The sequence below is a fragment of the Polypterus senegalus genome, chromosome 10 (genome assembly GCF_016835505.1).
Source record: "Polypterus senegalus isolate Bchr_013 chromosome 10, ASM1683550v1, whole genome shotgun sequence".
Classification (NCBI taxonomy): domain Eukaryota; kingdom Metazoa; phylum Chordata; class Cladistia; order Polypteriformes; family Polypteridae; genus Polypterus; species Polypterus senegalus.
In genome coordinates, this window is record NC_053163.1 from 95,129,816 (window position 1) to 95,143,591 (window position 13,776).

The 13,776-nt window shown below is 37.5% G+C and overlaps 1 protein-coding gene across 4 annotated transcripts in view; it reads right to left on the reverse strand.

Annotated features, from left to right (window-relative positions):
• si:ch211-200p22.4 (phosphatidylinositol-binding clathrin assembly protein) overlaps positions 1-13,776 on the reverse strand; it is a 112,528-nt gene that overhangs the window by 55,249 nt on the left and 43,503 nt on the right. For 3 of the 4 annotated variants that reach the window (XM_039766247.1, XM_039766248.1, XM_039766249.1), the window contains exon 2: positions 5,345-5,487. In XM_039766247.1, coding sequence (XP_039622181.1) covers positions 5,345-5,487 — 143 coding nt within the window. Of the gene's footprint in view, positions 1-5,344; positions 5,488-6,464; positions 6,467-6,608; positions 6,614-13,776 lie in introns of those variants that run through there. The other variant, XM_039766250.1, reaches the window with a different exon arrangement.

Consider the following 13,776-nt stretch of genomic DNA (forward strand, 5'->3'; position numbering starts at 1 on the left):
TAAAAGATTCAGGGCTGCCAAATGGGCTGGTCTCCAGACAGCCTGAGGAAAAAGAACCAAGACCCTGAGTATTTCCCAAGTCAAAAAACTAGAAGCTTTCTGCCTTGCAGTAGAGAAATCCCAGGAAATTGAAAAATGTGATATTTATGATGTAAGAATGGATGCTGCAACTAGGAGTGATCCTATAAATTCTTGTAAACTATATTGAATCCAATAGTACATTTCTATGTTGCCACATCTGGGAAGAACATAGTGCAGCCATCTGCTACAAAATAAACTGAGATCAGTGAAAAGGGTACAGCTCTAAATTTAAACTTCTTCTCCTACAACAGAATTCCATTAGCTCAAGTTCATAAAGTCATACCTTTCTAACTAAAGAGAACATCTAATAAGTGAAACAACCATACAAACAGGGTGGCTTAATGGCAATTTTTTGAGCTGTTCTACCTTTGACTGCTAGACAATACCGTGTGTGTATATATATATCTATATATCTATATATCTATATATCTATACTAATAAAAGGCAAAGCCCTCACTCACTCACTCACTCATCACTAATTCTCCAACTTCCCGTGTGGGTGGAAGGCTGAAATTTGTCAGGTTCATTCCTTACAGCTTCCTTACAAAAGTTGGGCAGGTTTTATATCGAAATTCTACGCGTAATGGTCATAACTGGAAGCAGTTTTTCTCCATTTACTGTAATGGAGATGAGCTTCAACGCCGTGGGGGCGGACATGTGACATCATCATATATATATATATATATATATATATATATATATATATATATATATATATATATATATATATATATATATATATATATATATATATATATATATATATATATATATATATATATATATATATGACAACACTACTCATCACTCACAACAGTGACAAAACAAATTACATTGACAATCAGGTTACGTTATTTTCAAAATGTTTCCTTTTCTTTTTCATTGCTTCTTTAACACACTACTTCTCCGCTGCGAAGCACGGGTATTTTGCTAGTATATATATTATATATATATGGTCTGTGATACAGTTTGTATATTAGCAGTTGGAGATCCACAAAGGGAGAAAATGAATCACGTATCATACAGTAGTTTTTATTCCTGAGCTTTCAACCCCTACCAGGGGTCTTCATCAGAGGATAATGCTTAGACTTACAAGAATCAAAGGCAATATATAGCAATACCGCATAGGGGAGGGGGGGGGGGGGCTAGGTCCGTGTGGGGTTGTTGGGAGTAAAGTCTTGTTTATTAAGAACTAGCAAAATACCCGCGCTTCGCAGCAGAGAAGTAGTGTGTTAAAGAAGTTATGAAAAAGTAAAGCAAACATTTTAAAAATAACGTAAGATGACTGTTAATGTAATTGTTTTGTCATTGATATTGAGTGTTGTTGTCATATCTATCTATCTATCTATATCTGTATAACTGTATATATCTGTATAACTGTATATATCTGTATATATCTGTATATATCTATATATATATATATATATATATATATATATATATATATATATATATATATATATATATATATATATATATATATATATATATACATATATATACATATATACACACACACATATACAAACATATATATAAATAAATATATCTATATCTATATACAGATATATACAGTTATACAGATATAGATAGATAGATAGATAGATAGATAGATATATATATATATATATACACATACTGTATATACACACACACACACACATATATACTGTATATACACATTTATATATACAAATCTACATATATATATATCCACATATATATATATATATATATATTAGGGGTGGGACTCGATTAAAAAAATTAATCCAATTAATTAGAGGCTGTGTAAGAATTAATCTTGATTAATCGTATGTAATCGCACACATAAATTTGCCCCAAATCGCAAATGTTTTTTTTTTTAATTTAAAAGTGTTTTAGTGGGCGACAGAATCAAATAATAGACATGTACATGAATATTGTAAACTGAAGCTGTTTTAATTTCTGAAAAAAAGCCTTTAAACTGCATTTGAATTCAAAACCGAAACAAAAATATCATCCCTGGTGAAAATTAAAAATAAAGTGGTAGTTTAAGTACTTTAAGTAGATTTTCAGAATAGTATTGTCTTTAAATAATAATAACCAAAATTTCAACATAAAGTACAGTTTTACTTCTTAAAAAAATAAGTCAGAAACATAAAAGGTAATTTGACCAACTTAATCTTTAAACTCTGAGTAACCTTAGCCAAAATTATTTTGTACATTAGGCTAAAACAGTGTGATCATTGAACATTTTGTAATTAGATGTAATTAGAATTACTAACGGTCACGGAAGTCCAATGATCCCCAGTAAGAGCCACAAAGTCTGCTTTCTGTAATGCATCTAATTTTGCTTGCTTTTCAGTGTGCACAAAACCATGCTTTTATCAAGGCTTCGCTCGGAAGTCGAAATGATCAGTCGTAGGAACGCGCTTTATTCCGACTCTAACATTTTTGTAGCTGTGATGTGTGCATCAGTGTAATGGATGTACCAGGAAATCATGCATTGACAAAAGTTCCCGCTTGCTTGGAATTGAAAGTGTGATTAAATGCGTTATTTTTAACGCGCTATGGAGGACATGCATCGAAGCTTCTCAGCTGTGCTTGTGCTAATAAAGGGAAACATTTTAAAAATAACGTAACATGATTCTGCGTTAACCGAATACTTTTTCATACGTCCCAAACCAAGGAGATGCGAAGGTAAAATGAATCGGTAGCGTACATACTCAGTGCATCCCTCTCGGAATCGAACCTCGAATGTCGGCATTAGAGGCTTAAGACTCTACAATTAGCCACAGCGTGTGGCTTGTCCATGCGAGTATGTACTGTAGATCGGGTATATATATACATTTAAATATATACCCAGCGTCGCAGTGGAGAAGTAGAAGTTATGAAAAGAAAAGGGAACATTTTAAAAATAACGTAACATGACTGTCAATATACAGTATTTGTTTTGTGAGTGTTACTGAGTGTTGCTGTCATCAAGGATTTGATTATCATTATTTCTTTCAATCAGGTTTGTATTTGTAGGATGTGTTGTGTTCAAGTTACATTCCGTGTTTGTCAATCGTTGTAAAGATGACAGGTTTCATTCATCGATTCGTTTCTTACTGCATCAATAAACAGCTCGTCTTCTTCTTTATCCGAGACCTGACACACTGCATGCACGGGTTTTTTTTTTACACTGTCTTCCTTTAGCGGACATTGACTTTTCCACCGAGTGCTTTGTTTCCACAGTAGCAGCATTTATGAATATGCTTGTATGTATTAGACGCTTCATATTTTTTGCTGCCTTTTCAATTGTGTAATTCGGTTTTTGTTCAGCGCTCTTTGGAACTGTTGCCTTTTATCTGTGCACGCGCCAGTTCACGTGAGCCGCTCGGTGTACATGCATCGAAGGTTCCCAGTTGTGCTGGTGCCATCTCGTGCTATGTCCATGGCTGTATTTAATGTTACCTTAGTCCTGGCACTTAAAACTTTCTCTCGCAGTTTCGCTGAGTTTGTGCCAAACACCACCCTGACCATCTCATCTTCCTCTGCATAAGCACAGTCCTTAACCCGTGAATATTTAGTGGGAGTTTGCTATTGGATTGCCGCTGACGGACGGCCTTATATGGGCAGGCACTAAATTACAAACGCCAGCGGCAGCTTGTCTATGAACTTAATTTAAAGTGTAGGTTTACATCGTGCTTTGTTTCCGAAGTAGCAGAACTCATCAATATAGTTGTATATGTCACTCGCTCGCTTCTTATTGTTTCGCTGCCTTCTCAATTATATAATGCATGTTTTCTTCAGCGCTTTTTGGAGGTCTTCCTGATTTTCTACGTACTGCGTGATTACGTGGGAGGCGTGATGATGTCACACGAAACTCCGCCCCCACGGCGTTGAAGCTCATCTCCATTACAGTAAATGGAGAAAAACAGCTTCCAGTTATGACCATTACGCGTAGAATTTCGATATAAAACCTGCCCAACTTTTGTAAGGAAGCTGTAAGGAATGAACCTGCCAAATTTCAGCCTTCCACCCACACGGGAAGTTGGAGAATTAGTGATGAGTGAGTGAGTGAGTGAGTGAGTGAGTGAGGGCTTTGCCTTTTATTAGTATAGATAAGTTCTTCTTAAGTTTGTATATGCTGGGTTTATGTCCAAGTGTCTGTTGATGGCGTTCTCATTTGATAACCAGGATTCAGCCAGCTCTCTAGCACTATTATTATTGGCTTTAAATGTTTGGCTTAAAATTTTCCAATTACTCAAACATCTAACTTTTGATTCAGAATATTCTATGAACAGCACTGAATTAGCATTACAACGCTTAAAAGATTTATCCGTCGCCGAGGATGAAATCATGGTCTCTTTTGACGTTCAGTCCAGGGTAAAATCTCTGGTAAAATTTTTGGTTTAACCAAATAAATCTGTTAATCCTCTACTAGGCAACAGGGATGGTCAAAGTATGCAATAATACAAAAATGCTTTTTTTGGTCAAAATATTTATGTTAAACTAATAATAAATGTCACATTTTGATTGAAAAACCATGGGTTTGCAAAAGAAACAGCTACTCCAGGGAATACACATTTGGAAAATAAAGACAAAGTACAATGTTCAATTTTCTTTCCCCCAGTTGGGCAATATTGGCACCAACAGACGAAACAATTTGAAACACTACATCATGAACAGCAAAATATGAAACTGAATAAGAAGCATTTCTTAAACACACAGGAAAAAATGCTACACGCATATTACAACAATTACTTCCACGTTGTGCGTTCCATTTCAGTCTCGTAGGGTAAACATTAGCAGTGCTGTTGAGAAGCTGCACGTTTTTACTCCAAACAATTGTCATAATAAAGGCCATCTCCCAATATTAATGAAACAAATAACTTTCCATAAAATAAAATAAATGTTAGCATTCTCACCCTGCATTATCAGACATTCTGGATATAACAAGATTTTGTTTTTCTGAACTATAGCAACTCAGTGGTATTCCTATTTAAGCAACAAGTTCCGAATACCTAAATTAGGGTAAAATGAAGACATAGTAGCAATAATATCAAAACAAATGGAAACCATGCTCAAAAACAGACAAAATGCGTGCCTCAACTGCGCTACTTTGAAAATGCAAGTAAAGAACGTAAAGTACAACATGAAAAATACTTTGTAATCACAGAGCTTAACATAAGCTTGTAGCATAACATGTCTTGGGGATGAACATTTATAAGTTTCTATAATTTCCTTTTATGATGTTATTTTTCAATAGGTCAACATTAAAATCTTTGTGTCTACCTACCTCATTCCCGTACATCATGAGGTGATGAGTTGTAATTAGAGCTTTGAATACCACAACCCAGCTGCTGTTGGCTGTTCTCTCAAAAAGTGTATCTGCCAGCTGTGGTATATTTACATTCATTTCATTTGTACAGTGAATCAGATCTGGGGAAAAATAAATAAATAAATATATATATATATATATATATATATACAGATTACAGATATGCATGCATGAAATTACTTATTCAGTCACACACTTATTATTCTATACAAATCATTCTGTCCATCTAGATGTTACACTCTTATTGGGTGAATTCGGCACTAAATGTTTGCCAAGTGCCGTACCTATATATTTTGAAATGGATACAGTAATAAAATAGAGTATTTTTCATTCCAAATGACAACATATTGCAAACATTAGCAGTGCTGTTGAGAATCTTGTACTAAATGCTGCATAACTGAGAAAACAGAAAAATCTACACTATTTTTTCTACTACCATTTTCCTTTATTAAGTTAAAGGAAATATTATTAAAAAAAAAACAAAAACAAAAACAAACACACACACAATAATGGGAGTTGAACGAATGTTTAAACATTCTGGTGAAATTTTCTAATTTAAGTGCATTATGTTAATACATTAACAGCTATAAAAATGGCACAGTGGCCTTGTAACACCCAACGTTGAGATCCCAATGTCAAAATATCAGCTACATTATCTAGTGTGACAGTCAATGAACTTCAATAGGCTTACTAACCTCCATATTTAGCCTTTTTATTTTCTATCCTCAACATCCATTTACAAAATTTATTAAGCTAAGGAGGATGTTCTATATACCACCTGTTACAATAAAAAATACAATGCAATTCATTAGTATACACAACGAACACCATGTCAAGAAAGATTCCCTCGAGTCTGTGCGTCACCGATGACATTAAAGGCATTGTAGACATCAGGTACACGCTGTTGAATTCAATTGATGCTTCTGCGCTTAGATTGTTCTACTTAGATACACACACTATTATTGTATAGAGGAATACAAGCCGTCAGACACAGACAGGCACAATGACAAAAGTCCAAAACAACAAAGGATTTAATGTTCTTCTTTAACTACACAGTTCACAAATCACCCACAATAACAGCTCAGTTTCTTCTTCTTTTCTCTATCTTTATTCTTCCGTTTGTCTTTTGCCACCTCTACTCCTCTCCCACAAGCTCTGTCCTCCACCTCCCAACTCCCAGAATGGATTGAGCCAGCCTCTTTTATATTGCAACCAGAAGTACTCCAGGTGCTATCCAATTACCTTCCAGCAACATACCCGGCTGTGGCTGAAGTACTCCCGGCAGCACTTCCGAGTGTGGCAGAAATGCTGCTATCCAGGACTCATCAAAATGACCAGGCACCCCCTGGAGGAGACCATGGACCCCAGCAGGGCTAAGCTTCATTTCTGATCACAAATGCATCCTTATTTTAAAAGTTTTGTTTTTCAATATATTTCGTAAGGAAAAAAAAAAATTCTAAAGTGACACCAGGGTCACACATATAGGAATGTGAGATGTGGGAGGAAACTTAATGGTGAAAGTGCCAACAGCTCTAGCAAATAAAAAAAAATTCAAATGAGACTGCTATTTGGCATGTCTATACCTTTAAAATAGGTATTAAAAAATAAGCCCGGACTTAGCCAGACTCCAAGACCAGGCTGTTTCTAATGAGTTTGCACACAGTTTGTGTGAGGAACTTTCAGATTTGGGTATGACTGCCGATCCTAATGTGATGTGGGAAGCCTTCTGCGACATGACCCTGAAGGTTGCGGAGGGTTGTGTTAGTGTTACCGGTGTTCCCAGAAGGAGGTGTTTCATCTCACAGGGCACCCTGGAGATCATCGAGAGGAGTTGCAGCGCACGGCTCAATGGCAACTCTGGTCTGTACCGGGAACTGAGAAGGAGAGCTGAGTCTGTTCCTCAGAGAGTCGCAGTCGGGGCAACTGATGGAACGGTCATTACGGATGACACTGTAGTTGTGACCCGCTAGGCTGGCTACTTTGAGCAGTTGTTCAAAGCTGATCCTCCGGCTAGGGCGTTGGATATCTCTGGTTCCACGGTTCTTGGGGCTGATCCTCCAATTAGCTGTGAACCACCCAATCTCACTGATATTGCACAGGTGGTGAACCAACTTTGGTTGTGGGGATCTGTGGTATCCAAGGTCAACTTCTCCAGGCTGGTGGTAAGGCTTTCTTACTGGCATTGCAAGCAATCTTTGCTTCCATTTGGGAGACTGGCATCATCCCAACTGACTGGAAAACAGGACTTGTCCCTATCTGGAAAGGGAAGGGTGATCGCCTGGATTGCAGCAACTACAGGGGGATAACACTGCTCTCGGTGCTGGGTAAGGTTCTTTCTAGGGTCGTTCTCAATAGGATCCGTGATCACTTGCTCACCTACCAGTGACCGGAACAGTCTGGTTTTACACCTAAGTAGTCTACCACCCACCGCATCCTGGCACTGAGGGTTCTCATAGAGTGTAAACGTGAATATCGGCAGAGTTTCTTTGCAGCCTTTGTCGATTTTCGCAAAGCATTCAACTCAGTTGATCAAGCTGCCCTGTAGGACATCCTTAGGGTTTGCGGGATCCCCTTGAGGTTGCTGGATATCATGGCTGGCCTGTACACTGGTAATGCGAGTGCTGTGCAGAGTGGAGACAGGACCTCTGCGTTTTTCCCCAGTTGATTCTGGGGTTCGTCAGGGGTGTGCTCTTGCTCCTACTCTGTTCAGTGCTTGTATGGACTGGGTGTTGGGTAAGGTTGTGGAGTCCAGTGGCTTTGGGGCATCTGTTGGTGAAGAAAGATTCACGGATCTTGACTTTGCTGACGATGCTGTGATCTTCTCAGAGTCAATGGAGGCTCTAATCGGGGTGCTCCAGAGACTGAGCGAGGAGTCTATGTGCCTGGGCTTGCAAATGTCCTAGGTAAAAACCAAGATCCAGGCCTTTAATGACCTCCTGGGCACAGCCATCAGCTGTATGTGTTTGCAGAGAGAGTGCGACGGATTGGGAGAGAATGGGGGGTCATGAGGTTGCTGGAAAGGGCGTGTGGCGTTCCTGATATCTATACAAAAAGACAAAGGTCCAAGTCTTTAGAGTCCTGGTGCTTCCTGTCTTGCTATATGGTTGTGAGACATGGATGCTATCCAGTGACATGAGATGAAGACTGGACTCCTATGGTACTGTGTCTCTCCGGAAAATCCTTGGGTACCGTTGGTTTGACTTTGTGTTGAATGAGCGGTTGCTCATGGAGTCCCGAATGAGGCACATTATCTGCATTGTGAGGGATCATCAGTTATGGCACTAAGGCCATGTGGCGCGTTTTCCTGAGGGTGATCCAGCTTGTAAGATCCTAGTTGTTGGGGACCCGAGTGGCTGGACCAAGCAGGTGGAGGGTCATTTTTGGAGGGTAGGACTGGACCGCGTGCCTGCCTGGGGGGTTGCCAACCGGGATCCTAAATTGTTTCGCCGTGTAGTGGGTGCGGCAATGCACTGTACCAGTGCATGCTCCTGAGCTTGACTTGACTATACCTTTGATCAAATGACCTCTTCAAAGCACCAAAACAATAAATTTTGTTTGGTATTAACAAACTGAAGATCAAAGTACTTTTCTCCAGTAATACTACATGTACTGCATTAACAGTAGTGGCCCACAGAGGCACGCAAATACAGCAGTTAGGGCAGAGCAGGAATTTTAGGTTGGCCATTTGACAAACTAATGCTCATCAATATAACCTATCATGTCATAAATGCAGTGAAAGCACATACTGTCATCCACAAAATAGACAGCCAGCTTTGAAAACTGGTATATCTGAAATGGTTCTTAGCTGGTTTAGGTCATACAGTATTTAGAAAGCAATGGTTATTGTGTTGGAATTGCCAATAATCAGTCAACGTAGACTGATGTCACAAGTGGAATTCCATAAGGATCTATTTTAGGTCCTCTTATTCAAACTTTACACGCTTTCACTTCATTGAATTTTATTTTACTGCAAATTTGCATACCACAGGTTTGCAGAGGATACCAAATTTACTTGCCCATTTCTCCTAATGACTTTAGTCCTACTGACTCAATGTGTGAAAGCCTACAGCAAATTAAAGTCTGGATGAAGCAAAACCTCCTTCAACTAAATGAAGAAAAAACAGAAATCATACTGTTTGGAAATAAATAGGACAAACTTGCTTACTACCTCCACTCCAAGACCAAGTCAGAAATCTTGGTGTACATCTGGATGCAAATCTCAATTTTAGTACTCCAATTAAAACTGTACTTAAATCAGCACTGGATCACCCCAAAAACATCTCAAATAAAATAAAATCAAAGATTTGATGTTGAGAAGAGACTTAGAAAATCTTATTAATACCTGCACTGCATTTGTCTCAGGCCTTCCCAAAAAGGCTATTAAAGAAAGTGTAATTTGTTCAACATGCTGCCACTAGAATGTCCTCTAAAACTAAGAAAGTGTAACTTGATACTTCTATACTTAGATCTCTACATTGATCCTGTAGTTAACTTGGCCAATTTCAAGTATCTGCTTCTAGTGTGTAAGTCATTAAATGGCTGAAGCCCAAAATGCATCACAGTTAGTTACATTAGTTGAATGTACACCAAACAGACTTCTTGGAGCTATAGGAACTGGACAGCTGGTTGTACCCAGAAACAGAAACAGGGTGAAATTAAAACTACCTAAAGATGCTTGATAGGCCTCATCAGTTGCTGCTTTTAAGTCTAAATTTAAAAAAAATTTGTGCCCATGGTTGATTCAGGTACTGTACATTTCTGAAATCTTTGCACTAAATTTATACTGTATTACCTTTTTGCAGTCTTACTTTTGCGTTTGATCATTTATGTAAAGCACTTTGAATTGCGTAGATATGAAATGTATAATAAAATAAACGTGGTTTGCTTATTGTATCTTTGAATGATGTAATGCTGTCTCCCAGTTACAACTAAATGAATACAAATCATGCCAATCCAGTAAATTTTGAAATTCTGGATTTGTAAATGAGCTAAGGAATAATAAAGTCTGAAAACTCATAAAATGCTTTGAAAACAGCACACCAAAGGTTGTTGAGTCCTTGAATAATGGATGTATGCAAAACTGACAAATATTTCACACAGGAAGCTGTGAAGCTGCCACAAAAAAAAAAAATAAATAAAAAAGGGGACATTTGGAAAAATGAAAGCAGTAGTTTGTGACATACGAAATTTGGTCATCATCCATACAGGGTATTTAAATATATAATACCGTATGGATGATGATCAAATTTCATGTTTCTTATTGGTCAAATAAAAATACTGTAGGGTGAAATCAACCCTAACCCACCCCCTTCTGAGTAGCGTGGGGGATAATCTTGCGGTCTTGTATTCAGCGGCTCTCTTTGGGATTTCTCTTTCTTCATTAATGAACTAAATATCATTCATACTTTTTAATATAGAAATAATGATAAAAAACACTCATGAGAAGCATATTGTTAAAAAACGCTTCCTTGATTCGGCAGCAGCTTTAAAACTTACAAACATTTTAAGCAATCAGTCCGTTTATAGTGCCAGCTATAATAGTGAGGATAATGTAAATAGTAAGGTGGAAAGATTTAATTCTAAAGTGAGAGCTGCTGTTGACATAGTTGCACCTGAAAAGACAGTGAAAAAATCTTCTAGCATTGGTATACCATGGAAGACCCAAAGAGTGTCTGATTTAAAGAGAACATGCCGTAGAGCTGAGCGTCAATGGAGGAAGACTAAACTTACTATCCACCATGAAATATTAAAAGTCAAAATAACAGAATACAATAACACTGTCCGTCTTGAGAGACGCTGCTATTTCTCCAAGATTATAAATAACAATGCTAGTAATCCCAGAGTCTTATTTTCTACAATTGATCGCCTACTAAACCCAGGTAGCTCAAAGGAATGCCTCCTAAGTGCTTCCAGTGAAACCTGTGAGGCTGTCGCTGTATTTTCAATCAAAACATTAATGATATTAGAAATAACATAGTATATCTCCCCAACACTAAGGATCATCCTAAACCCCAGCATCCTGTTATAAACAAATTAAACTCTTTCACTAGGATAGATTTACCGATTTACAAAAAATAATCTCTCAATTAAAACCTCCACCTCGCCCTTGACCCGATACCAACAAGGTTTTTCAAAGAAGTATCAGGCGTGCTAATTGATAATGTTCTTGACATAGTAAATTCGTCACTAGATACTGGGGTCTTCCCAGACTGTCTTAAGACTGCTGTAGTTAAACCCCTACTTAAGAAACATAATCTCGACCCCTCAGCTCTTGAAAATTTTAGACCCATCTCTAACCTGCCTTTCTTAAGTAAAGTTCTGGAGAAGGCAGTCATTATGCAGTTAAATGACCACCTAAATAAACATGCTATTCTTGATAAATTTCAGTCAGGTTTTAGAACAAATCACAGCACAGAAACTGCACTCGTTAAAGTAGTAAATGACTTGCGGGTAAATGCAGACAGAGGCCATTTATCTGTTCTCATCCTCTTAGATCTGAGTGCTGCATTTGACACCATTGATCACAACATTCTTAGAAATCGCCTTAGTCAATGGGTGGGCCTCTCTGGCAGTGTCTTAAATTGGTTTGAATCCTACCTGACAGGGAGAAAATTTTTGTTAGTTGTGGGAATTACAACTCAAGACACATGATATCCAATATGGTGTTCCACAAGGCTCTATCCTGGGTCCGCTGTTATTCTCAATCTACATGCTTCCGTTAGGTCAGATTATCTCAGGGCACAACGTGAGCTACCACAGCTATGCTGATGACACACAGCTGTACTTATCAATAGCACCTGATGACCCGATTCTATTGATTCACTAACACAATGTCTGACTTGTATCTCAGAATGGATGAATAGTAATTTTCTCAAGTTAAATAAAGAGAAAACTGAAATTTTAGTGATCAGCAATAATGGATACAATGAGGCTATTAGAAATAAACTGGATACATTAGGATTAAAAGTCAAGACGGAGGTAAAAAGCTTAGGGGTGATTGTTGACTGTAATCTGAATTTTAAATCACATATTAATCAGATCATTAGGACAGCATTTTTTCACTTAAGAAACATAAAGTTAGACCGCTTATATCACTGAAAGATGCTGAGAAATTAGTTCACGCGTTTGTTTTCAGTCGACTAGATTACTGTAACGCACTCCTCTCAGGACTACCCAAAAAAGATATAAATCGCTTGCAACTAGTGCAGAATGCAGCTGCTAGAATCCTAACTAGGAAAAGAAAATCAGAACACATTTCTCCAGTTTTATGTCACTACACTGGTTACCTGTGTCATTCAGAATTGACTTTAAAATTCTGCTTATGGTTTATAAAGCCTTAAATAATCTCGCCCCATCTTATATATCGGAATGTCTGACACCTTATATTCCAAATCGTAACCTCAGATCCTCAAATGAGTGTCTCCTTAGAATTCCAAGAACAAAACTTAAAAGAAGTGGTGAGGCAGCCTTCTGCTGCTATGCACCTAAAATCTGGAATAGCCTGCCAATAGGAATTCGCCAGGCTGATACAGTAGAGCACTTTAAAACACTGCTGAAAACACATTACTTTAACATGGCCTTTTATAACTTCATTTTAATCTTAATTTAACTTAATCCTGATACTCTGTATGTTCAATTCATCAAAATAACTATTCATGGTGGCTCTAAAATCGTACTGACCCCTACTCTCTTTTCTGTTTCTTTTTCCGGTTTCTTTGTGGTGGTGGCCTGTGCCACCTCCACCTACTCAAAGCTTCATGATGCTCCAACAATGATGGATGGATTAAAAGGCAGAAGTCTACGTGACCATCATCATCATCAAGCCCTACCGTGAGAACCCTAAATCCAAAGAGGACTGTTTCATTTATGTTAGGTAGAATGCCCAGAGGGGACTGGGCGGTCTCATGGTCTGGAATCCCTACAGATTTTATTTTTCTCCAGCCGCCTGGAGTTTTTGTTTTTCTGTCCCCCCTGGCCATTGAACCTTACTCTTATTCGATGTTAATGTTGATTTATTTTGTTTTATAATTGTGTCTTTCATTTTTCTATTCTTTAATATGTAAAGAACTTTGAGCTACTGTTTATATGAAAATGTGCTATATAAATAAATGTTGTTGTTGTTGTTATTCGTTTCTCAACATCATAGCCAACGTGTTGGCATTATGATTTTTTTTTTATGTTCATAATCAAAAAACTAAATTTAATTAACTTATCAAAATCGAAGGTAAAGTATAAACCAAAACACAGCTATGATATTTAACTTAATATTTATTTATATAGACAAAATATTTCACATTTAATTAATTATAAAACAATTTACATTGGAAGAAACTTAATTTGAGATTTGGTCTTATATGTCTGTTATCATCCATTTGATGCTTGGAACGTTT